The following is a 27,062-nucleotide window of genomic DNA, read 5'->3' as shown; positions in this document are numbered from 1 at the left end:
AATTTTTGTGACTTGGACCCGGTAATATTTGATAGAACTGGAATTGGGTCTTTCAGGGAACTTGACAAACTTTCAGGATGCACTTTAAGTGTAGTCTAGAAGTTGGCTACTAGCTGGGCGGGGAGAAGACGTGAGAATGTGGAGTGGGAAGAGGTGGTAAGGGTCCTTTATTTTGGTCTGTCACCAATACAGAGATCCTTCTTATCCTAGTGGGTTGTCATCCATCCTCTTCTCGAAGTCCCAGAGTGGAAAGGAGATCACAGTTTCAGAAGGTAGCCATTCCTCTTCAGGACAACTTGACTTCTTTTGTGCCTTTTCTCATTGGAAAAACAGCAAAATTATCTTAAAAATACATTTTAGTGAACAGCAAACATCTGTACATCTATGTATTGCTAGTGAGGCCTGGGGTTTAAATACCTGATAAAAGTTGGGCACCCTGGGCAGTCATTAAGTGTGTTGGAAATGATGCTCCATCCTTAACTGTTTGGGCACATTTGTAGGTCAGCTGTGTTAGTAGACAGTAATGTGGATGTATTACATACCTAGTGATTAGTTTCAGAAACAAATAGTATGTCAGTAGTAAACCTAAAACTTGATTTATACCTTAAATTTCAGGGACATCCAGCAGGGCTCAAGGAGCTCTGCATCAAAAGTTGGTTCTCAATGTATATAGAAATGTAGAGAAACCAAGGCGTAACATTAAGTCACAACCCTTCCCAATTATTTTGCGTATTTTTAATAAGACCCATAAAATAAATTTGTTCTTTTTTATTCAGCCGAAGGAAGCACCTTATGCAACCTAACAATGCATAAAGCATTTCTGAAGCCCCAAGCAGAGATGCCAGGCCTGGAGAGGCCTTGATGAAACGGAACAGGTTAGAACACCTTTCACCAGAGGAACCAAGGCATTTAAAAGGTTGATTCAGAAGAGGGCCACACATCACCTGTGAGAGTCCAGGAAGGGACACAAGTCCAGTGCTTGCTCCTCCACGCAGGGTGCCCTGGCTGCATCCCCGGACATTCCAGCTTTTCTGGGGGCAGTGAGGCCGCCACCTGCCTCAACTAGGCTGGTGTGGATGTTGTCTTATTATGCAAAGAGCGTTTCCTACTGGATGGAGAGCCAAGGCCTGTTTTCTGTCCTGGTCCGTGAGGGAGAGGGGACCTCAGATTCCACATGGAGCGATCCCTAGGCATTCCCAGTCTGGCTCTACTTCTGACTGCCCTGGTCCTAAAGGAGGTGGTTCCCAGACAGAAGGGACAGCAACCTCCCAGCCCCTGGAACTCTGCCAGGGGAACATCAGAGCTTCCAGCTTCTATGTTTCCCCTTCCCAAAGAAGGCGCTTGTTAAACTGGATTGTGCATCTGAATCACCCACCTGGTGGGCTTGTTAAACACTAGTTGCTGCCTCCTTACCCTGCACCTTGTTTCTGATTCAACAGGTCTGAGGTGAGACCTGAGAGGGTGCATTTCCAACAAGTCCCAAGCGATATCCATGCTGGGGCTGGGGCTGTGCTTTGAGAACCCCTGCCCTAAGGGTACCACCATGGAAATAGAGAGACCACAGCTGGGCTACCCACTTCCCATCTAGCCACCAAGCCCATCTCGCCCTGGGGGGTGGTGGTGGTGGTGAAAATGCAGGTGGAAGAAGAAGCCTTCAACCAGGGGTGACCTGGGAAGGCAGAGCTGCACCTTGAGTGTGTTGCTTAGAAGCATTGTGAGACTTCACTCTGCCTAAACTGTGATGAAATAATTGAAAGCATCATAGTAAGAAGTTAAACCCTAGGGAGGCTATTAACAGTTTAGCATTTCCAGTCCCTGTGGGAATGTTGATCCTCCTCACCAAGGAGAGTGCTGTGGACTGGTTCTGTGGGAGAGGCAGCGGGGTGGGCTGGGGCTCCCCCTGCCTTTGTTTTGACACCTCCGGGGGGAGGAGCAACTCAAGTGTGAGTCTGCCTCACAGAAACAGTGTCAGGGGCTCACTAGGTGCATCCGGGGTGGTTTCTCTTCAGCTGTCTTAACTCTGCAGGGTGGAGACAGAGGGGCGAGCTAGGAGTCGCAGGAAGCAGATTAGGTGTTATTTTCAAGTTTGAAACCAAGTCAGTTCACTTGGACCTTTGGAAAGGTCCACTCAACCCCTCTGGGCTGGACTCTTCCCCCAGCAGGTTAAGACAGTTGTTTCTCTTAATGGGTCAGGTGAAAGAGAGCCCTCCTCGCTGGCACTTCTTGGTCTGTGGAGACCAGGACAGGGACGGCGGAGGGGAGGAAACAGATGGGTAGCCTAGGAAAGTGCCCTGGACGGGGTAGTCAGGAGGCTAATTCAGATCCACACTTTGTGGCTACCCATCAGTATATAGCTGTGGGCCAGTCACTTAATTTCTCAAAGCCTTAGTTTCCCCAGTTGTAAAGTGACGGCATAGATTTGGTGATCTCTTAGGTTTCTTACAACTCAAGAAAACAAAAGTCAAACCAAACCACCATGCCAGGTGTTCAGCACTCTCCTGGGTGAGCCCTCACTATGCCCTGTGGCCTGCGCTCTGGGGAGCTGGGCAGGCTGCAGGCTTCCTTGCTCGGGGCCAGCAGGTATGTGGACAGGTTTGGTGACCTGAGATGCATACAAGTGGTCAGGGCCTGGATTAGGTTAAGGTAATGGTTGCTGGAGGCCTTGGGAGGCACCTCAGGGTCTCTTCCCAGGACGAGTGGCAGCTAATTTGAAGTTAGACTCTCCCTGTCTAATTACTTTACAAGGTCCAAGTACCTTGTTGCTTTTTTACTAAGGTCACAGAGGTACATCAGTTGTGTGGGTCACTTAAGAAAAGAATTTTAGTCTTGGCAACAAGCACTTATTACATAGCTGAGACAAGTATAAGTACAAAAATGAATTCTCAGATTTCTTGCTGGAAAACACTAGACTCAATCTGTAGTTAATTCTACGCTATACATACTCTCGATTCGTTTAAAACAAACCGTGGAGACATACTTATTTTCATACTCATTTTCTGAGCCCAGTCTTCCTGCCTTCCTTGGTTCGTTTTGGGGTATTTATTTCGTTTGGGGTCAGAGAGGAGGACACGGTCTTGGGCTGGGTGAAGCCTCCTCAGCAGCCTCCTTAGCTGTCCAGCTAACAGATTTGTGCCCTCTAAGAGTTACCATGAGCCACATGCCGTTGTTACCCACCAGGTTCTCGTGAAAGGAACCCTTGTGCCGAATGCCCTGGCTGTTCTTGGTGATGTGATCTATGGAAGGAGAACAGGATGTATTTTACACTCGAGACCTGCTGTCCTAGAGTATAACAACAACACTTTTAAGTGCTCTTCATATTAAGCTAATGGAAAACATTCTCAGTGTACTCACCATCAAAGTCTGTTTTTCTTCTCTCCTGCCTCCCCCAATCATCACAGACTCCAAACCTCTAGAACACACCGAGCTCTCCTGCTCCACCTGTCCTCCACCCTGTCTCAACGTTGACCTCTCCGTGCTTGGTTAGCTCAAGGTGGACTTAGAAAAGCTAGGAATTTACCACATAAACCATATATTCCCCATGTCGCATAGACCAAATATTTTCTTTCTCACAAAAGTTTCGGGACTAGAAATGCTTGATTTACTGCTCGATTTATGTTTATTAGTGTGAGAAGTCATTTCTTCCTCACCGGAGTGCAACAAAGTGCAGTAGAATGGAGGACATGGGCCGCTATACTGGAATGTTGGTTGTCTCCCCGTCATTTAATGGGAGGGTTACTCATCCCAGAAGTCTAACTGTTATTCTGTACTGTTTTGTGTCTATATGGGGGGCTCCACTGGTAGGATTCTGCAGTGTGGCTCAACTAGGTCCTAAAGTGCCTCAGGTGTCCCTGTCATTGAAGGTGCTTTCATAAACACAGTGTGGGGAGAGGGGGCAGTGGGACAGGGAAGAGGAAGGCAGAGTGGGACTCTGTTCGAAAAAGAATGATTCACAAACCCACTCATTTTCTATGAGCATACTGTATTTTGCTTGGGCTTGTCTATAAAGTAAAGTAAATGTATGCATGTAACTCAGCCTTGCAGATAAATCCCCCATTTTACCAGCCTACCTATAATATTACCAGTTTCCCCTTGCTGTTTACACATCTTACTACAAAACTATAGTCAAGCAGTAACCAACAAGCAAATGAATGAAAGAACCACCTCCAATACCTCAAAACACACAAACAAAAACACCTCTTTCCTTTTGTCAAAAAGACCAAAATAAAAATAAAACTGTAGGAAATAACTCATCACTGGTCTTTTGATATAGGCATTGGGCCTGTTAACTATCTGCAAGGCTGTTGTAATGATGTTTATTTTATTGCAATTGAAATGTGATATCCTGTGGTTTATGATGCACATTGTTTAAAGCTTTAGTGCTTGATTTTGTTTTCGTTTTTTTCACAGATAAACTTCTGCACTGGAGGGGCCTTTCCTCTCCCCGTTCTGCACATGGAGCCCTAATCCCCACGCCCGGGATGAGTGCAGAATATGTCCCGCAGGGTATTTGTAAGTTGAGCATTATTTCTTCTATAAATGTCCATGTGTATAGAGATGGGAGTTGCTGGAAATTATCTTTACATTTTAAGTACCGAAGGAGTTACTTCCAAAATAGATTGGCATCTGCATATGCATTATTCCATTACTCACTTGGCACCTGGCCCCCACGCCACTCAGCCTTTCCCTCCCGTTTTCTTTCTTTCCATTCTGAGGGCACAGAGCTGACAGCAGCTCGTCCCTGTGGGCTCTCCTCCCCAGGGTCTTGTCTGGCTCCATGGCTGGTGATTGCATATGCCTGTGTGGTCAGAGCCCATTTTATTGCTGGTCAGTCCCTCCTATGACCTCATTGAAGACTTTGAATAATTCCATGGCATACATTTTTAGCAGAGGCTAGAACCAAAGAGAGTCAGTTCAGACTTACTCCAAAGTTATTCTCATGCATGTTATATATGCATTTACATGTGTATTTAAACATGGTGTATTTTTATATATGTGTGTGGTGCATTATATATGTGCATACATATGTAATTTCTACTTGTTTTTCTCCTAGTTTTAGGGAAAAATGCACAGTATTGTTGTTAAAATTCTAAGATACCATCACCACCAGCACCAGCACCACCACAGCCACCAACCACGACTTGTTTCAAGCCAAATTTGATAGTGGAGATCTTTTTATGAAAGTTAGATTTGTATGTTTATAAAAATGTTTTTTGAAAGACACTGTTTTGGAAGGTAATGCAGTTTGCTGCTTTATGTAGGAATACATGGTATGAGTTACGCATGGCTAAAAAGTTGGATGGAGGGTGGGATTGGGGGGGGGGCTGATTCTACCCCAAACACACAGAAAAGCAGGCTCAAGAAAAAAAGAAGCGTGCCATCTAATTTTTACCTAAGGAAAAAAAAACTTATTTTGAAAGTAAAGGAAAAAGAGCCTGCTGTGGGAAGAAAAAAAGAAAGGGAAAGTGTCATAGAAGAGAATAGGAAGAGCAAGGTGCTGAGGCTGCAGAGGGGGCTGGTTTCTCGCTGGGAGGAGTACAGGACCTGTGAGTGGTGTAGCTGAGGCTGCAGAGGGGCTGGTTTCTCGCTGGGAGGAACACAGGACCTGTGAGTGGTGTAGCTGAGGCTGCAGAGGGGCTGGTTTCTCGCTGGGAGGAATACAGGACCTGTGAATGGTGTAGCTGAGGCTGCAGAGGGGCTGGTTCTAGCTGGGAGGAATACAGGACCTGTGAATGGTGTAGCTGAGGCTGCAGAGGGGCTGGTTTCTCGCTGGGAGGAATACAGGACCTGTGAGTGGTGTAGCTGAGGCTGCAGAGGGGCTGGTTCTAGCTGGGAGGAATACAGGACCTGTGAGTGGTGTAGCTGAGGCTGTAGAGGGGCTGGTTTCTCGCTGGGAGGAATACAGGACCTGTGAATGGTGTAGCTGAGGCTGCAGAGGGGGCTGGTTTCTAGATGGGAAGAATATAGGACCTGTGAATGGTGTCTGCAGGGAGGGCCAGCACCTGAGACCAGAGTTAAAGCCAGTCGTTTATTTTTGTTAACTCCTAGGTAATCCTAGGTAACAAAGAGTTATTGTGTGAATTACGCAAGCCCTTGGGTCCTGAGGGCTGGGTGGTGCAGGGGTTAAAAGCACCTCCTCTGCCCCTCCCCCAATCCCACTCCCCACACCACACTGGGCCTTCACCTGGTTAGGTCACAGATTGCAGAGGGTAGGGGTTGGACTCACGGTTTCCAGTCCCTACATGCTCACTGGGCGCTGGGTGGGGAGAGCTCTCCTTGTTTGGCGAGGGGCCCCTGGGGCCCCACACTCGGCTGTGGGAAAAGAGCCACCCTTGGAGGGAAGGGGAAGGAAGAAAGTGGGGCAGTAGAAAGGAAGGAGGAGCCGGGTGGCTAAGGGCTGCTGGCCTGGGAATCAGTTTAGTTCTTTCTCTTCCACTTGACCCCTGAGGGCAGGGAGTTTGATTTGAGGGGTGGGAATCAAGGAGCCTGACATGGAACTCCTGTCTTCCTTGCTTGCTGCCAAGGGAGAGTGCTGGCGTCCATGCCGGCAGGACCAGTTTAGGAGTGACCAAAGCAAGGTATGTGGAAATGGGTTGTGGGGTTCCAGAAAGCTCTAGAGTCAAGCTGACCCCTACCCCACTCAGCTGCCTTAACCAGGCTTTCAGAGCACTTACCTTGTGGCCTCCCTGCTGCTGGGCACAGTCCTGGTCCTTTAAATAGCACCTCTGGGCTTTCCCGCGACCTAGCATAAGATCTGGGTCCTGAATTCTAGGTTCTTTCTTGCCCTGGATGCCCTTCTGGGTGTGTAATGTGGTTCGTCCTGGTCGTGATGAAAACTCACATTCACGTTGGACTTAAAAGTTTACAGAGGGCTTTTTTATACATATGTCTGTCATTTGAACCTCACAATTCTTGAAGGTACTGTTTTTAGTGCTCATTTTACAGACAGGAAACCTAAGGCTCAGGGACATTAAGTGACTATCCTAGAGCCACAAGCTAGTAAGTAGTAGATGCAGCTTCAGATCTCCTTTTTCTTCTAAATCCTGAGGCTTCAATCATGTGACTTTTAAAATCAGCCGACAAACTAGTAACGGGGTCATTCCTTCCCATACAGTAAAATGAAATGAAATAAAATAAAAGCCAGTAGGTGAGCTAATAAACTTATTTTAACTGTTTGGATGCCTGAGTTCCTGCTTGGGGCCAGGTCTCAGTTTATTGCTCTCGATCAAAACAATCCTGGTGATTGCCCAATGAGGCTCTCAAATTGAGAAGTTGATTTTCATCAGAGTAAATGAAGAATATTATTATATTTTACAAGTCAATAAATCAATGTAGCCCTAATTTTGCCACGCAGGAAATCAATTCTGGTCTTTCTAAACCATCAAAGATGTTATGAACAAAGTAATTTCACAAATTATGGCAAGTAACACATTTATTGATGACTGCAGTTTAGGAATTTAGAATCTGTGAGCACTGTAATATAATATAGTACACTGGCGTGAGCCGAGTGAAATACAGATTCTATGGGGAAACTGTAATGCATCATTTGCTATTAGTGGACTGGTAATAATTACCAGTTTCAAAGCAGCTCTTTCCGTGTAATCTTTAGTCTCAATAGGAACAGCCCTTCTCATTGACATTATGATTACACTAGCTGCCCTCCTGATATAGAATATCTAGTTGATGGGAATGCTAAAATGTGATAGCGAACACTGTGTGCTGTATGCTCATTAGAAGACAAAATGCCATTTTCTCTGACCTGATGTACGGGTAACGGCGCAGTGTTAACATATTGTAGCGTGATCACATCACTGGCTCTGAAAACAAAATTTGAGGAAGCTCAGGGCAGCAAAATAAAAATGGGCTTTTCTCAGTTAAACCTTTTTGAAAAGATCCAGACGAGACCCTTGATGTAGTGCTACATAGATCTTGGCATTTCTCAATGGCCACATTCATAGCATGTGGGTCCAGTGCCTGGTTTCAATAGAATATTAAAAGGTAGAATATGATTTTTTAAGGCATTTGGAGTGATGAAAGTGTTAAGGACTTGCTTCAGCTGACAAATCTTTTTTACTCACCCATTTCAGATTGTCAGGCTAAATATATGACAATAAGCCGGAGTCCTAGAGAGGCAAAGGAGAAAGCCACCAAGGGTCACAGTAGTTGGAACTAGATTGTTTTTTTTTTACTGCCTATTTAGGACCAAAGTAAAAAAAAAATTTATGAAAATACTCTCAATGATGCTTTTTATTTCCCTTTGAAGAGAAGAAGCAAACAAAAATAAGCAGATAATGTGATACTAATGTCAGCATTTTCTTTCAAAATCTTTTCTGCCTTTTTTTCTCCCTCCATATTAGGCAAATGTTTAAAACCCAATTTTGGTATCTTATCATCTAATTTTGTTAAAGAGATTTACCCAAGAGTGGGATATATTGAGTGAGATTATAAATGCATTGTAAAGTAAATTACAGGGTCAGGGCAGGGAGTCCATTATTCAGACAAGTGCTTGAGTGAGGCTGGCTTGTTCTGGAATATGCATGTTTGGGGCTCTGGAGAAGACCCTGCTGGCTTTCCGTTCTGACTTGCCAAATGGAGGAGTCATAATTGATTAATTCCTCATTCCCACTCTAGTTCATGCTAAATTTTTTTTTTTCTTCTTAAAAAGTTGCTAGTCAAGGTTTTCGGGCCCCTCTGAGGGGCTAGAGCTTGTTATTTTTCATTTGTGTTCTATACACTGTCTTTTTTTGGACTCCCTGGGAAGTTATCTATTTTTCCCTTCCTGTCCTTTGGCCACCAACATTTGCACCCTCTTTAATGCTGCAGTCGACTGGTAAACTGTTAGTTACGCCCTTGGTGTATATGTGATTTTTTGTTTGTTTGTTTGTTTTTTATTTTTTAATTTAGCTATCTCCAAAAAGGAACGATTGTGAAGTCAAGCTGGCTCCTCTTGCCAAAGTGGCATTTACCACTCTTGGGTTCTCTTCAGTGAGAGAGAGAAATAACGTGACTTCAGCAGGGCCCCTCTACAGACATGTTGGCTACTAGCCAAAGAGTTGACTAGCTGAACTGTATCTTTCTGTTTCTTTCTCAACTGAAGCCGAGGCTTAGCCCAGGGCACAGGATGTTGTATAATTTGGTTCACGTTGTTCGCCTCTCAAAATAATGAGGAGGAGGATAGTGTAGCATTTCTCAGCCTGCTGCCGGTCATCATGCTGGCTGCTTTAACTGTTCTTAAACTAGGCTGCTTGTGTCTGCTTAAGTTGGCACCGGCCTCTCCTCCTAATTCTAGGCTTGCATTTGTGTGGGGTACAGCTCCTAAAGATTTGACATGACCTGTTGGCTAAATCCAAATTAAACTTCTCTTTTGAGATTTTCACAACATCCCTTGAAATAAAAATGAGTGTCCTCGTTGGGCATTGTGGAACCAGAATTGGGACTCACTGACCCTCAGACAGGCTGGGATGAGAGTTTTGTTTTGTTTTTATAGAGATAGAGTCAGAGAGAGGGATAGATAGGGACAGACAGACAGGAACAGAGAGAGATGAGAAGCATCAATCACTAGTTTTTCGTTGTGACATCTTAGCTGTTCATTGATTGCTTTCTCATATGTGCCTTGACCAGGGCACTACAGCTGACCGAGTAACCTCTTGCTCAAGCCAGCGACCTTAGGTCCAAGCTGGTGAGCTTTGCTCAAACCAGATGAGCCCGCACTCAAGCTGGCGACCTCAGGGTCGCGAATCTGGGTCCTCCACATCCCAGTCCTATGCTCTATCCACTGTGCCACCACCTGGTCAGGCTGGGATGAGAGAATATTGTTAGTCTGTTTTCCATGGAATTATATTTTGAGTACCTTCTCAATTTTCACAATATCAACAATTAGTGTATTTCAGGCTAAAATGAAAAGCATCTCTAGGGCCATAGAGAATTGTAATGAGTTGACCTTCTCTTTTTTGATATCTCTATGAAATGATTGTCTATTTAGAAAGTTCACCTGCCATCCAGGGGGAAATAGACAATGGGATTTAGGAAGCTGAAAAGTTTCCCTTAGGTCACCTTGCCCGAGTCCCTCACTTAACAAATGAGCAAACGAAAACAGATGAAATGGCTTCCTCAGACCACAGCTGGTGAAACACTGGGAAGTTCAGAAGATGTTTTGCTGTGGTTCCCTAGACTGTAAGGATCATCATTCTCAAGCTTGAAGTGGTCTAGATTTTTCTGCTTTGGAGACTGGATTTAAAATTCTTAGAACTGAGTTAAATGGCAGGAAAACTGATTCGACAAATATTTATTGGGCAACAACCACTGGATATGCCAGGTACCATGAAGGCACAGGGGATAAGTCGGGGGGGGCTCAGGCCTTGGGGTTGAGGTCTAGGGGTCAGGGAAGGCTGCAGGTAGAACATAAATAAGCAATTGCTGAAGCCCTCCTCCATGATTAAACATTGATGTTGGTGTTGTATTATTTTGCAGGTAAAGATGAGCCCAGCAGCTATACATGTACAACTTGCAAACAGCCATTCACCAGTGCATGGTTTCTCTTGCAACACGCACAGAACACTCATGGATTAAGAATCTACTTAGAAAGCGAACACGGAAGTCCCCTGACCCCGCGGGTTGGTATCCCTTCAGGACTAGGTGCAGAATGTCCTTCCCAGCCACCTCTCCATGGGATCCATATTGCAGACAATAACCCCTTTAACCTGCTAAGAATACCAGGATCAGTATCCAGAGAGGCTTCCGGCCTGGCAGAAGGGCGCTTTCCACCCACTCCCCCCCTGTTTAGTCCACCACCGAGACATCACTTGGACCCCCACCGCATAGAGCGCCTGGGGGCCGAAGAGATGGCCCTGGCCACCCATCACCCGAGTGCCTTTGACAGGGTGCTGCGGTTGAACCCAATGGCTATGGAGCCTCCCGCCATGGATTTCTCTAGGAGACTTAGAGAGCTGGCAGGGAACACGTCTAGCCCACCGCTGTCCCCAGGCCGGCCCAGCCCTATGCAAAGGTTACTGCAACCATTCCAGCCAGGTAGCAAGCCGCCCTTCCTGGCGACGCCCCCCCTCCCTCCTCTGCAATCCGCCCCTCCTCCCTCCCAGCCCCCGGTCAAGTCCAAGTCATGCGAATTCTGCGGCAAGACGTTCAAATTTCAGAGCAACCTGGTGGTGCACCGGCGCAGCCACACGGGCGAGAAGCCCTACAAGTGCAACCTGTGTGACCACGCGTGCACGCAGGCCAGCAAGCTGAAGCGCCACATGAAGACGCACATGCACAAGTCATCCCCCATGACGGTCAAGTCCGACGACGGCCTATCCACCGCCAGCTCCCCGGAACCCAGCACCAGCGACCTGGTGGGCAGCGCCAGCAGCGCGCTCAAGTCCGTGGTGGCCAAGTTCAAGAGCGAGAACGACCCCAACCTGATCCCAGAGAACGGGGACGAGGAGGAAGAGGAGGACGACGAAGAAGAAGAAGAAGAGGAGGAAGAGGAGGAGGAGGAGCTGACAGAGAGCGAGAGGGTGGACTATGGCTTCGGGCTGAGCCTGGAGGCGGCGCGCCACCACGAGAACAGCTCGCGGGGCGCTGTGGTGGGCGTGGGCGATGAGGGCCGTGCCCTGCCCGACGTCATGCAGGGCATGGTGCTCAGCTCCATGCAGCACTTCAGCGAGGCCTTCCACCAGGTCCTGGGTGAGAAGCATAAGCGCGGCCACCTGGCCGAGGCTGAGGGCCACAGGGACACTTGTGATGAAGACTCGGTGGCTGGCGAGTCGGACCGCATAGACGATGGCACTGTTAATGGCCGCGGCTGCTCCCCGGGCGAGTCGGCCTCTGGGGGCCTGTCTAAAAAGCTGCTACTGGGCAGCCCCAGCTCGCTGAGCCCCTTCTCCAAGCGCATCAAGCTCGAGAAGGAGTTCGACCTGCCCCCAGCCGCAATGCCCAACACTGAGAACGTGTACTCACAGTGGCTCGCCGGCTACGCAGCCTCCAGGCAGCTCAAAGATCCCTTCCTTAGCTTCGGAGACTCCAGACAATCGCCTTTCGCCTCCTCGTCGGAGCACTCCTCGGAGAACGGGAGCTTGCGCTTCTCCACACCGCCCGGGGAGCTGGACGGAGGGATCTCGGGGCGCAGCGGCACGGGAAGTGGAGGGAGCACGCCCCATATTAGTGGTCCGGGCCCGGGCAGGCCCAGCTCAAAAGAGGGCAGACGCAGCGACACTTGTGAGTACTGTGGGAAAGTCTTCAAGAACTGTAGCAATCTCACTGTCCACAGGAGAAGCCACACGGGCGAAAGGCCTTATAAATGCGAGCTGTGCAACTATGCCTGTGCCCAGAGTAGCAAGCTCACCAGGCACATGAAAACGCATGGCCAGGTGGGGAAGGACGTTTACAAATGTGAAATTTGTAAGATGCCTTTTAGCGTGTACAGTACCCTGGAGAAACACATGAAAAAATGGCACAGTGATCGAGTGTTGAATAATGATATAAAAACTGAATAGAGGTATATCAATACCCCTCCCTCACTCCCACCTGACACCTCCTTTTTTCACCATCCCCTTTCCCCATGGTCCTCCAGCCCCAATCCTGGTAGGATTTTTTTCTAGTCCCATGTGATTTAAACAAACAAACAAAAACAAACAAACAAACAAACAGAAGTAACAGAAGCTAAGAATATGAGAGTGCTTGTCACCAGCACACCTGTTTTTTTTTTCTTTTTTTCTTTTTCTTTTTTTTTCCTTTATGTTCTCACCGTTTGAATGCATGATCTGTATGGGGCAATACTGTTGCATTTTACGCAAACTTTGAGCCTTTCTCTTGTGCAATAATTTACATGTTGTGTATGTTTTTTTTTTTAAACTTAGACAGCATGTATGGTATGTTATGGCTATTTTAAATTGTCCCCGATTCGTTGTTGAGCAAAAATGTTGCTGTTTCCAGTTCCGTTCTGAGAGAAAAAGAGAGAGAGAGAGAAAAAGACCATGCTGCATACATTCTGTAATACATATCATGTACAGTTTTGTTTTATAATGTGAGGAGGAAAAACAGTCTTTTGATTAACCCTCTATAGACAGAAAAGTTAGTGCTGAAAGAAAATCTCTATGAGCTAAATGTCTGTCTCTAAAGGGTTAAATGTATTAATTGGAGAGAAAAGAAAGGCCTTGAATTGACAAATTAACAGAAAAAAAAAGAAGTTTATTCTGTCATTTGGTTTTAAAATATGAGTGCCTTGGATCTATTTAAACCACATTGATGGTTCTTTCTACTTGTTATAAACTTGTAGCTTAATTCAGCATTGGGTAAGGTAATAAACCTTAGGACCTAGCATATAATTCTATATTGTATTTCTCACAACAATGGCTACCTAAAAATATGACCCATTATATCTTAGTTAATCATCATTTTCCCTTTAGTTTAATCTTGTAAGCAAAACTGATTATACCAGTATAAAAGCTATTTGCTCCTGGTGAGAGCTTAAAAGAAATGGGCTGTTTTGCCCAAAGTTCTTTTTTTTTTTTTTTTTAATGATGATTACATTGAATGTGCAACGTGCAAAAGCCCTGGAACACGATTAAATACACGAGTAAGGAATTTATTTCATGAAGATACTTGTTTTAAATAATGTCTTTTAAAAAATTTCTGGCACCAAAAGAAATAGATCCAGACCCACTTGGTTGTCAAAGGGACAATCAGATGATAAACTTTGAGACCTCATATACGGTGTTAAACAGAAGAGGCTGGCAATAAGGCTCGACAGAGGGTAACAGGAAAAAAAATTAAGTGATTTATTAGCACAATGTGGTACTATTTGCCATTTTAAACTAGAACCAGGTGTATAAGCTAATATTGATACAATGATGATTAACTATGAATTCTTAAGACTTGCGTTGAAATGTGACATTCTTAAAAAAGAAGAGAAAGAATTTTAAGAGTAGCAGTATATATGTCTGTGCTCCCTAAAAGTTGTACTTCATTTCCTTTCCATACGCTGTGTGCTATTTGTGTTAACATGGAAGAGGATTCATTGTTTTTATTTTTAATTTTTTTAATTTTTTTCTTTTTGATTAAGCTAGCATCTGCCCCAGTTGGTGTTCAAATAGCACTTGACTCTGCCTGTAATATCTGTATCTTTTCTCTAATCAGAGATACAGAGGTTGAGTATAAAATAAACCTGCTCAGATAGGACAATTTAAGTGCACTGTACAATTTTCCCAGTTTACAGGTCTATACTTAAGGGAAAAGTTGCAAGAATGCTGAAGAAAAATATTGAACACAATCTCATTGATGAGCATTTTTACAAAAAAACAAAAAAAAACAAACCTAAAACTTTGCCAGCCATTTACTTGACTAATGAGCTTACTTACTTGGACTCAACATTGCAAGAGCTGTGAATGGAAAACAGACTACACTTAACATAGAAACGAATGATTGCTTTTGCTTCTACAGTGCAAGAATTTTTTTGTACAAAACTTTTTTAAATATAAATGTTAAGAAAAAAGTTTTTTAAAAAACACTTCATTATGTTTAGGGGGGAACTGCATTTTAGGGTTCTATTGTCTTGGTGGTGTTACAAGACTTGTTATCCATTTAAAAATGGTAGTGGAAATTCTATGCCTTGGATATACACCGCTCTTCAGGTTGTAAAAAAAGAAACATACATTGGGGAAAGGTTTAAGATTATATAGTACTTAAATATAGGAAAATGCACACTCATGTTGATTCCTATGCTAAAACACATTTATGGTCTTTTTTCTGTATTTCTAGAATGGTATTTGAATTAAATGTTCATCTAGTGTTAGGCACTATAGTATTTATATTGAAGCTTGTATTTTTAACTGTTGCTTGTTCTCTTAAAAGGTATCAATGTACCTTTTTTGGTAGTGGAAAAAAAAAGACAGGCTGCCACAGTATATTTTTTTAATTTGGCAGGATAATATAGTGCAAATTATTTGTATGCTTCAAAAGAAAAAAAAAGAGAGAGAGAAACAAAAAAGTGTGACATTGTACAGATGAGAAGCCATATAATGGCAGTTTGGGGGAGCCTGCTAGAATGTCACACGGATGGCTGTCATAGGGGTTGTACATATCCTTTTTTGTTCCTTTTTCCTGCTGCCATACTGTATGCAGTACTGCAAGCTAATAACGTTGGTTTGTTATGTAGTGTGCTTTTTGTCCCTTTCCTTCTATCACCCTTACATTCCAGCATCTTACCTTCATATGCAGTAAAAGAAAGAAAGAAAAAAAGGGAAAAAAAATCACAATGTTTTGCAGTTTTTTTCATTGCCAAAAACTAAATGGTGCTTTATATTTAGATTGGAAAGAATTTCATATGCAAAGCATATTAAAGAGAAAGCCCGCTTTAGTCAATACTTTTTTGTAAATGGCAATGCAGAATATTTTGTTATTGGCCTTTTCTATTCCTGTAATGAAAGCTGTTTGTCGTAACTTGAAATTTTATCTTTTACTATGGGAGTCACTATTTATTATTGCTTATGTGCCCTGTTCAAAACAGAGGCACTTAATTTGATCTTTTATTTTTCTTTGTTTTTATTTTTTTTTATTTGGATGACCAAAGGTCATTACAACCTGGCTTTTTATTGTATTTGTTTCTGGTCTTTGTTAAGTTCTATTGGAAAAACCACTGTCTGTGTTTTTTTTGGCAGTTGTCTGCATTAACCTGTTCATACACCCATTTTGTCCCTTTATTGAAAAAAATAAAAAAATTAAAGTACACAATGTAAGCTTCTTGTGTCCTCATTTGACACACTCTGTAAAATTACTTTCAAGAAAATAACAGGTTTTAAGAGAAGGCCAGTTAGTCTTTTTCAAGATAATTTCTGTGGGCATTTTGATGCATGTATCATACCCTAAAGGAACATAAAATACTGACTAAATTAAAATAGACATATCTCAAAACATGGAAATAGTTTTTAGACTTTATAGCCCTAGAATAATTTTCAAGAAATGGAAGGTATTTTGTATTTTCAGTCTGATGTTAAAAACTTTCCCTCCATCTCTTAGCAGAAATTCATTCAGATATAAATGAAAACTTAGTGGTAATAGCATCTTAAGCCTTTATTTCCTTTGGATTTTTTTGCTGTTATTGTCTAAAAGTTCTTTTCTATTCTCCCATGCCCATCCTATCTTACAACATAATGTAAACAAGGTTTTATTTTAAAAAAGTCAGCTTTTTCCTTCCCACATAAGAGCCTTTCCTCATGTCAAAAATAAATAAACTTCGTAAATCTAAAACTCCAGAAATGAAGGCATCAGGTAAGAGAGAGAGAGATAGAGAGAGAGAGACAGAGAGAGAGAGAGAGAAGAGAAGGAAAGCAATAAACAGGAGTTTAGCCAGATGTGGCCAAATCTATGGACTCAGCCACTGATTTCCTGAGATGTCTGGATGGTTTGCCTTGTGATTTGGAGATGCTAGGAACCCTAGATGGGAAAGATCTTTTAGGTATTTTTATAGGGTCTTCTTGGCTGATATCAAAGGAAGGCGGGAATACCCTTCAATTAATTATCTTTTGGCCCATCGACAGATTTATGAAATGAAACATCATCTTTGAAATGCAAGTTAGGTCTGTTTTCAAAACCCCTTCTTAGAAATGCGTGTTGTCAGTTTTACAAATACTGCATGTTGCAGCATCTATTTGCTTTATTACAACACATACCTCTGTGATACTGTCTCCCTGTTCCCAGTGTAGACGAATGGATACAACATTGTTTTTATTCTTGTGAAAACCAAAACAAAAGCTGTTCTGTTGTCTTCTTGTGGTAATTTTTTTTTTTTTTTTCTCAGTTCTTAAAGCCTGGTGCCTGTGAGGTGGCCTTTCATGTAAAGCCTTTTATCTGAGGCAAGAATAGTATTATCCAAAATAAAAAGCAAGTAGTAGGTTTTTCTTTTCTTTTTTTTCTTTTTTTTTTAAGCCCTTTTGGGTGGGAAGCAGAGAGTGGAGGCAGAGAGGAATCTGGTGAGAGGGGGTTTGGGAGATCTGGGGTGGGACGGGACAGGACAGTGCTGACTTGTAGAGCCCGATAATTGCAGTACACTGAGGGACCTCTATATGTTTTAGATTAGGTTACTTCCCAACTGAATTCAGCATGCTGGCCAAGACAGATAGAGAGATTGCCCAGTGCCAGCCTGGTTTTAGACGTGGTAACTCCTGCTCCACCCTATTAAATGTCTTTAAAACCACTGTGTGTCCCTATTACTCTTTTATTAGGAGCTATGAGTGCAGCTGTGCATGTTTTATATACAGTATTCATATGAATTTCTCAGTATATGATGCTTTTAGTGTAATTAGGTTTCTCATCTTGACAGAATGAATGGTGGATACTGTATACTTGTATGTTCAAATTTCTTAAATCAAATGGCAAGTAGGAAGGGGTGGGTGCAAACATCAGGTAATAAATCACAGATTATGTTTGATTTACACTATCCCAAAGTTAAATAAATTTATTGGGAGACAGGTTCTTCAGGGTACTTAGTCTCCTGACTTATTGAAGCCCTCTTATAAAATATTGTTTATGAAGCTGAGTGAACAATGGAAACATGAGAACCTAGAAAGAATATAATGTATCAATGACAATCTTATATCCAGAACCCTAAAATAAATAAAAAAAATTAAACAAAATAACAACAAAAAAAACATTATCAACAGTAGGAGGATTTTGTGATATCCTTTTAAAGTAAGGAAGGAATTACTAAGAACAGTAACATTTTTCAAAATTCTCAAATAAGGTAATTGGCATTCCCGACATGCTGATGTGATGTTCTCTACATACCTGAACTGCCATGTATAAAAATGTCCCTTTTTATCTTCATTTTGAGAACAGCTTAATAAACAAGTATATAGCAAATGCTATTTTCTCACAACCTTTAACCCAGAAACTGTCCCCAGGCAAGGACTCCTCCATCCTGAGACTATTTACTGTCTTCTCTGGTTAGAACCTACAGAAGGACTGTTGAGCACATTTCCAAGGTTACTAAGAGGTGAGGTGAACACTGGGTTCATTTGTCCTGGCAATGGCAAGGAAGGGTGAAATAGTTGAGTTTTTCCCAGGACATTCTGCAACAGCTGTTTATTTTAAATAACCGTTTTTGCATATGCAATATGTACAGGCTGGATGTATTCCTAATGCTGGAAGTGAGAATTTGAAAGAAAGTGGTGGTGAAAGTTAGATAGCATTACATTTGGAGAAATAGGAAATTGAGGTGGTTTATTTACAGACACTCAAAAGTTTGTTAAACGAAGCTGGGATATTTCAAGCCTTCTTGAAATGGAGTTGAGAAGCCTCAGGCCCCATCCTGTCCCATTTCAAACTCACACAGAGTGAGGGAGGAAATACAGTGTTCTCTTTTTTTAAACCTCTTGTCCCCCTCTCCTACCCCCCCCCCCCCCCGACATGATTTCTTATGACTGTGTTGTAATCATGTCTTCCTCATGACGATTCTGTTAGCCCATTGTCCTTGGGCCTGGTGTGTTCAAGAATGTACCCATCCCATCCTTTTTTCAGACAACTTCCCACTTAAAAAAGAAAACTTGTGGGAATTTTGCCGGTATGAGGATGGGATTGGCAGTGTTCTTTAAACCTGCTTGGAAAAAAATGTTTTTTAAAAGACTTAACTTTTAAAAGGCACGAGCCACTTAACAAATTTTCCTAAGTGTCTCCTAAGGCCCTGCAGCAATCCAAGTTAAGAATAAATGAACCCCTTTTTAAAGAAATGGACATTAGAACACAGAGGCAGAACTGGGATTGCATACATTTATTCCAGGGCTGCTATAGCTACCAACTGTAGGCATGGGTTGTTGGGTGTGCACTTCTGCTTGTTGTCATCTGTTATCCCATTAGCCCGCTGTTTCATTTAGTAAAACACATGGCCAGTGAATCAGCCTTTAGGGGGATGGGCCTGTTTCTCTCTCTCTCTCTATTTCCCAGTGTCATCTATGGTCATTGGATGCGATAATTCTTCCTTTCAAATGGGAAAGGAGACCAATACAGTTCACTTGGGTCATTGTACTCAAAACCTAAACTTGGCTGAACACAACTCAATGGTTGATCCAAATACTGCTTTTCCTTTCTGTAAAGTGGCAAAGACTACTTAAAGGGAGCATATATCAGGTCTTGATGAGACACCAGAAAAGGCAATCTAAGTGATTTCTCCAAAGTCTATCCTCTAAATCAGGACCCCCCTAAACCCACAGGGGGCTGTGCTTTTAAATAACAGTGAATGTGGTACATGCCCATGCTATCCTTTATTAGGATTTTAAATATTGGTAGCAGGTCTGACAAAGGGGTTTGATGAAGGTATCAGCTAAAGGGGCCTCACCGACAATGACCTAGGGCTGGACTGGGAACGGGATTCCCAGAGCCCACCTGGACACAGCAGGCCCCTCAGCCCGGGTCTCCTCTGCTCGTGGGGGGATTCCTGAGAGCAGCTGAGCTCCAGACCCTGGGCCTCCTGCGGAGTCAAGTGAGGGGAGAGGAGGCCCCAGGCCCCTGCTTCAGGTCGCCATGGCAACGAGGCCTGGAATGCCACAGTGGTAGCCCTCTTCCTCGGCACATCCGGACTCCCAGTTCTGCTGCTTCAAGTCAATGTGCACAGCAAGGGAGGAGCCCTGGAGGAAAATAGCCACTCCCTTCTTCCCTTCACCATTGCCAACCCCCCTTACAAAAGAGAGGAAAAAAAAAATAAAAAAGAAAGAAAGAAAGAATGAAAGAAAAGAAAACTGCATGTTTGAAAGAAACTACAGGCAGTTTTTGGTGCAATTTGGGAGCAACTATTTTGGGTTCTGGTTTTCCTCTTCAGAGATTTGTTCGCCTCTTGTAAATCGTTGGCTGCTTTGACGTTGAACTTGATGACATTTCATGTTTTCGTTGTGCTGCTTTTACATCAATTTTGATTTTTTTGTTTCTTTATAATTTTATTATTATTTTAAGGAAATGTCCCCTTTCCCTCCTTCCTCCCCTGTTCTCCTCAACCAAAGGACTGTTTGCTACTCAAGTTTTCTCAGTCATAAGGGCAAGTGTTTCCTTCCAGGTGTGTCCCGAGTTTATTAGGACTGTCTATCACATGACTGGGTAGAGGGTCTGGGTCCTTGGGCGGGAGGCAGGGAGGGAGCTCATGGGGAAGGCACTCAGAGGTCAGAGATTTGGGGGTGGGGATAGAGTCTGAAATCATTTAAGCTGCCAGTGGCTCAACCTGTGGTTGATTGAAGTTATAATTGTCAAAAGCTAGTTAGAGAACAGAAAATCACTGGGCCAAGTCACACCTGTACTTTTTTTTTCCCCCCTCCTCTGTCTCCATCCTCTTTCCAGGTTCTTCACACACCCCCATTCGGCGTAGTACCCAGAGAGCTCAAGATGTGTGGCAGTTTTCGGATGGAAGCTCGAGAGCCCTTAAGTTCTGAGAAAATTTGAAGCCCCCAGGGGCGGGGTGGACGCGTGCCGCCCAGCCAACATCTGCGTGGTCTGTCATCCTGCTAGTTTGTGGTGTTTTCTGACAGTAGCCTCCAAGAAGCCGTGTGCGAAGACAGAGTCCTGCAGAGTCCTTTCTGCCTGGGCCTGCAGTGTCATTTTATTTATATTTTTTAATAAAAAGTAAAAACAAAAAAACAGACCCACATTGGAATAGTGAATCAGTCCCATAGAAGAGGGCCCACGGACCATCGCTGTCCCGAGTGATGTCCTGGCCTTTTTGAAACCAGCCAACCTAATTACCTGTATTGTGGAAATGAGCATGAGTCCCCAACCCCTTGTTTCTATACATTCTATGTTGTCTTTTAAAAAGTGTGCTTAACATTGACACAATAAATGTTGGAGCTTTAGGTGGTGTTTGCTTGTTCTTTAATTATTAATGCCTATGAGCTAATGCAGCTGCTTACGACTTTGTATTTCTGTACCTGTTTTCTTCAGACACCTACTGGATGGGGTGGGGGGACAAGGTTGAGGAATGAGTGAGAGGTATAGGAGAGGAAATAGGTGACTGCTTATCAGATGGCATAAATTTTCCATGAGAATCAAAATGCAAAACTTGGGAATAAATCATAGCAATATCATAATTAATGTAGTAGTAGTATTGCTGTTTATTAATGCTGAAGTGTGGTTTTCCTAACTGTCTGACTTATAATTTGCATATCATTAAATAATGCATAATATGGCACACTGAATTCTGTTTTTCAAATATATGCTTTTTGTGGCTACCACGGAGGATTTGAATTTGTCTTTTAATTTAGCTCAAGAAAGATAATGTCACTGGATTAGAGGTAAATCCCAAGGAAGGTGATAAATGTCAGTAGTTGCTTATTAAATATTCTAATTTTAGGTTCCCAACCCTTCGGCAAATATATCTTAATGCAGACAAACAAACAAACATAAAACTTCTTTATTACTTAGATGAAGAAATTTGGAGCAAATTTTATAAGGAGGAAAATTATAGGAGGAAAGAGATTCAGATCAGAACACACTATTATAATCACAGTAATGCCCCATTCCTTACAAATCAGTAACACAAGTTATATCTACAGATAGGTAATAAAAATTCCTTCTGGCTTAGTTAATTTGCAAAGAACTTTTCTCAATTTGGTGTTTTCTATTGTTTGGAGATCCAGAAGAGAACTAGAAACAATATAGCATATTAAACTGTTTATAAGTAATAAACCTGTGTATTGTAGCTTTACATATTGACTGTGCACATAAGTGATGAAAATCATACCCACTCACCCTCTGCCTAGATTACCTAGCCTTGTGAGACGGTAACAAAATAATTGGCATCTGGATCCTTTCCTGCTTATTTATTCATCATAAATAATCGTTTCGTCCAGTAGGATGCTGCCTTATACTTTATGCAGTGCTTTCATAGACATTATTCCCGCTGATCTTCATTGGGACGGATCTCACAACGCCTACTTCAGGATGAAGAGAGTGAGGCCCACCAAGGTTCAGGGATTGCCCAAGGCCACGTCAGTGAGCTGAGAAGCCAGATGTTCTGGTATCTAGTCCTACGAACTCTGTAACTGACCAAAGGGCGTGTCCCTCCCTGTGTTGTTAGCACACAAGCTATAAGTGTTCATGAGCACAAACACAGATCAAGGATGTCCATTGGTAAGAACATACAAAGTTGTCTCTTCTGCCAACAATGTGTGCACTGCAGGGGGTGGTTGGATCAAGGGTTCCTCTTTGCCATCTTTCCTCAGTGACTTTTCCATGACAGGTATATACAATGATTGACTAGGTGGCCTTGATGAGTTTTTGAGAGTTCCTTGCACCTAGGTGAGATGGTACTTCCAGACAAGTTATTTTGTGGAGAAACACTCTCCCTGCCTCCTGCTCTCTGCCTGTGTTGTTGAAACCTAAGACCATGAAGGATTCTGTGCCGACACCCCCCCTGAATGTGCTAAGCTCCTTGCTGATAATGGGAGTGACGCCATTTTAAAAGGGAGACCTGACTGAAACAACAGACGTGTTTTCTTGGACAACTTTAGCTTGGTAACTACAGTTGGTGTTCACTACACTTTCATTTCCGCTGCTTCCACTTCCACTTCCTATTTCTTCTTAAGTCAGTTTGTAAATAAATGGATATCTCTAGAAATGGGATTTTTAGGAGGGTGGGGATGGGAGAAGGGAGAGGAGAGAGAGAGAGTAGGGAAAGGATATCTTTTTCTGCCCCTTTTGGAGAAAAAAAGATCCGTAATTAAAAAAATAATTATCTCAGCCTGGCTGGTTTGCTCAGTGGTAAAGTGTCGGCCTGGCATGTGGAAGTCCCAGGTTCGATTCCTGGCCAGGGCACACAGGAGAAGTGCCCATCTGCTTCTCCACCCTTCCCTCTCTCCTTTCTCTCTCTCTCTCTCTCTCTCTCTCTCTCTCTCTCTCTCTCTCTCTCTCTTCCCCTCCTGCAGCCAAGACTCCATTGGAGCAAAGTCAGCCCCAGGTGGTGAGGATGGCTCCATGACCTCAACCTCAGGCACTAGAATGGCTCTGGTTGCAATGCAGCAATGCCCTGGATGGACAGAGCATCGCCCCCTAGTAGGCTTGCCGGGTGGATCCTGGTCGGGCACATGCGGGAGTCTGTCTCTGGGCCTCACTGCTTCTCACTTCATAAAAATTAAAAAAAAAGTCATCTCTTGCTCTGAATGGATAGCTCAGTTGGTTAGAGCATCATCCTGATACATAAAAGTTGCTGGTTCGATCCCTGGTCAGGGCATATACAGGAACAGATAGATATTTCTTTCTCCCTCTCTGCCTCCCTCCTTCTCCCTATAAAAATTAATCAAAAAAAAAAAAAAAAAAAAAGGAACCATTTCTTCCCCCATACTTCTTTTAGTTAAAAGAAAATAATGATTCATTTATGAAATTCATATGAAATGATGGCATTGTGCTAGGGCTAGAACTTTTGAAAACCTTCACACGATTGGTGATCAGTGAAGATACATCAAGGTCATGGCTATCTGTGAATGGTGGACGCAGCAGAAGGGACTGACAGATCTAGTTGAGCTTCTCATTGTGCTCTCTTCTGAGACTGGAACTTCAAATCACAGAGTGATTGTTTGCCAAGCATGCACTGAGCACAGATTAGAGGACACAGTCCTGGAGGCTCGAGAAGGTGGGCACTAAATACCAGTAATTGCTCTTGTCCGACCAAGCCTGGTCTATGAACATTAATTTTGTGGTCTTTCCAAATTGTCACACTAAATACAGAGGCCTGTTAGACTTCTGGGTCCATGATGACAGAGACTCAGTAGCTTCTGCAGCACCTGGCTCCGGCCTTTGTAATTCAAATTATTGCACCAAACACTAGTGGTCATTTAAAGAAAAATCTTAGGCAAGGAGAGCAAACTTGAATTCTACTGAGGCCTGACTGAGTGGCCCAAATCTTGGCAGAATGTGTCCTGGGCACTTTTGCTTGGAGTTTTCAAGAGCATTTGTATTAAAACCAAGTGGTGAGGAAGGTCTTTCACATTCTGTGTGCACAAACGTGCATGAAAGCTAGGTAGTGGGGTGAAGAAGATGGTTAGTAACATAGATTTTTCTCAGTGTTAATGTTTACTATGATCAAGAATCCTTATCTTACAAATCAATGTCCCCAGAGAGCAGTGGAAAAAAGGGTCTGAACTGAAGTATTTTGTAGGCTGTTGTTTGTCTTCTTACATGCCTCGTAGCTTTGGCTCCTTTTGGGGTATAATGTGAGGGAACAGATTTGAGGACTTGACCTATTGGCAGTGAAATCCATACGGAGGTCAATTAGAAGTTCAGAAACAACAAACGTTGCAAGTACCCCTTTTTTAAGGATCCATCCTGTCTTGAGTTCTTAACCCACAGGGAAACAAGCACGTTACATTTCTTTTCTCTGACTCCCTTGAAGGGACAGCACTCTTCAGTTTGTCCTTGCCGAAGATTGTATTATGCCAAAGATCTCACTTCTAGCAAAATCCAGAAACAGTCATTGTTTTCCTTCCCCTTAGTGTAAATTTAGATACTTTGTGTGAAATAATATTACCTTTCTCCCCTTGCCTTATATTTTTAAAAATGCTCCCAGGAAATCTTAAGATTTATGGAACACTTTTATAGACACAATAGAATCCATTTTTCCCAGTGAGTCTAGAAATTAGGTAGGACAAGAATAGACTAAAGCTGAAAGGGACCATAGCAATCGTTCATTTTAGCACATGAGCTGCTGAAGTGAGCACAGCGATCATTCATTTCACAGATCAGGGCAACAGAGGCTCAGAGATTAAGTGAATGACCTAAGATCACAGGGCCTCAGAAAAAAAAAAAAAATGAGAGCCAAACTTGAAACCTCTTAGTTAGTGGCTGAGCCAGAACTGGAACCCAAGCCTCTAGCTCCTGTGCAAAGGAATTCAAGCTGCAAATGTCTCCCTTGTGGCCTACGAAATTCAGAAGCAGGAATGGCAGAAAAGTGTGCATTACAGGTTTGAGAATGGAATCACAAGCTTGTTTGGGTGCCGGTCCTAGTGGTAGCGTGTAAGTATGTCCCATATTTCAAGGGTTTCTAAGCAGCATCCTGACAACAGAGAACATTTAGGTCACTACCAGGGAGGATTCCTCCTTTAATTCGCCCCCTCTGATGATAGAAGTAAACTTAGGGGCCAAGACTGTCTGGGAGACAGCCTTTAAAGTTAAAAGGGCATAAAAAAGAGCTACTCATCAAACCAAATTCATCTCAAATGACTTAAATAGATTTCACAGTCTGCTCCATTCTCCAGACAGAATTTAAAGAGAAATACCCTGTTAATTTGAATTTCATGTCTGCATCACATCCTGTTAGAAGAATCTGTATAGCCAATAGCATGACTTGAATGAATCTTGTGACTGGGGATATTTAATTTTGAGTACCAAGGAGGTGAAGTGGCAATGAACTAAGGAGAGAAATGACTGAAATCGTATACAACTTTTGGTTGTGAGGATTATTCTACCTACTATCCTATCTCGTATCTAGGGTGCACAGTAATTTTCTGTGCAAGATGAAATCTTACTCATTTTCCCCTTTTGATCAGGGGTGCCTGGCTCTGTTCAGAGATGTACAAATTTGGCCTAACCTGTGTTAGATCTGCTGTGTTCAGTGCTTCTGCTGCTATTTCTTTGCTTACCAGCCACCCTTTGATTCACATGTACTTTTTGAATGGACACGGGTTGACCTTTAAATGTCTTGGGGCCAGACCGGGTTGCGGTTGCTGTGTGGAGCCACTGTTGAGAGCCCACACGGGCAAAGTCATCCCTGAAATAGGAGCAGGACTGCCGGAAGCCTCACAGAGCAACAGCAAATCAAATATGTCTGTAGTAGATGGTCTGAGAGGAAGTCATTTGCCTGATTTTTCCCCCTAGTGATAGTTCCCTGAATTTCCTGAGACAGCAATGCGAACGGGCGGCGCCTGCTGCCTTCGCTGTCTCTCCCGCTCGTCTCTCTCTGCTGACGCGTCCCCTCTTCCCAGGGCGCCCTGGAAGCCTACGAAGAGGCACCTTTCAGCTCTGAGACTGGCAGAGAGCTGCTCACGCCTGGATTTCAGAGTGCCCCGTTTTGCCTGTTGCTTATTTCACCACGGGAACAACCGAAATGCAAACACTCCTCTTCCAAAACACCCCCACAGCTCAGAACTCAGGAACATGACAGATTTGCCTTGAAAGCAGACCATTGGCGTGGATTTGCCTGTAGCCACTTGGCCTTATTTGTGGAGCTCTTTTCATTTTTCAGCCTCTTTGAGAGTACAGTTTCTTTTCCTTCTGACAGGCTGTGGTGGGGGTGGACTCCTGGGAGTTTTGGTTTAGACTCGGGAATGGTCCTGGTGATTGAGCCAGCAGCTCAGGGGTTGTCACGTTGGTTCTGTCTTTGCCATGCTCACTGACCTGGTGTCCCCTCCCTGGTGTCTGTCCTTGACTCATTCAAGGCCCATTACTCCCTCCCAAAATGGAAGGACATACCCTCCTTCCTACCCATCTACTAAACAGTAGCACACAACAGCCAAAAACAGTATGAGCCAGCTGAATGCCCTGGACCCTACATAGGACTGGGGGGGGGGAGGTATTGACATCCAGTCTTGATGCCTATGAGGAAGTGAAGTTGTGGTCCATCTTAAGGGGGAACTTTCCTTTGCTTTTGGTTAGTAAACCCATTTTCATTATAAGTTTCTATCACAGAATAAAAAAGGTACAGTGATGTTTGTTTGGAATCTAATGCTGTCATCATTTACAAAATGCTCACATTTTGGAAAGGGTTGCCTCTGCAGTGCCTAGGGTGCCTTTTATCACTTTGGTGCACCTTAATATTGGAGGTCTCTCTCTACCTCTCCACTGGGCCCTGTGCACCCCCCCCCCCCCGCCCCAGGTGGTAAAGCACCACACATCTGCTGCCTGGAGATTGAGGGCCAGCACACGTCTGAAGTGTGATCTCCGGTTGAATACTTAACCCTTCCCATCCTTAGCTGGCAGATTGCCTAGAGCTTGCTAAAGAGCAAAATAGAGGTTAAAGTAGAAATAATAACAACAGCTGATGTTTATTGAGAATTTACTATGTTCTAGGCCCAGTGATAAGAGTTTCCCATGCTTGTAAATTATTT

General features: G+C 43.5%; 1 protein-coding gene across 8 annotated transcripts in view; it reads left to right on the top strand.

Moving 5' to 3' along the window:
• BCL11A (BCL11 transcription factor A) overlaps nt 1-20,819 on the top strand; it is a 103,830-nt gene extending 83,011 nt beyond the window's left edge. For 4 of the 8 annotated variants that reach the window (XM_066267183.1, XM_066267182.1, XM_066267188.1 and 1 more), the window contains 2 exons: nt 4,408-4,509; nt 10,468-14,941. In XM_066267183.1, coding sequence (XP_066123280.1) covers nt 4,408-4,509; nt 10,468-12,488 — 2,123 coding nt within the window. In that variant the 3' untranslated portion in view covers nt 12,489-14,941. Of the gene's footprint in view, nt 1-4,407; nt 4,510-10,467; nt 14,942-20,310 lie in introns of those variants that run through there. The other 4 variants (XM_066267190.1, XM_066267185.1, XM_066267189.1 and 1 more) reach the window with 4 other exon arrangements.
• The last annotated feature ends 6,243 nt before the right edge of the window (nt 20,820-27,062 follow it).

The sequence above is a fragment of the Saccopteryx bilineata genome, chromosome 3 (genome assembly GCF_036850765.1).
Source record: "Saccopteryx bilineata isolate mSacBil1 chromosome 3, mSacBil1_pri_phased_curated, whole genome shotgun sequence".
In the NCBI taxonomy this organism is placed as follows: domain Eukaryota; kingdom Metazoa; phylum Chordata; class Mammalia; order Chiroptera; family Emballonuridae; genus Saccopteryx; species Saccopteryx bilineata.
Note: the sequence above shows the minus strand (reverse complement) of the source record. Positions and strands in the feature narration are given on the sequence as shown.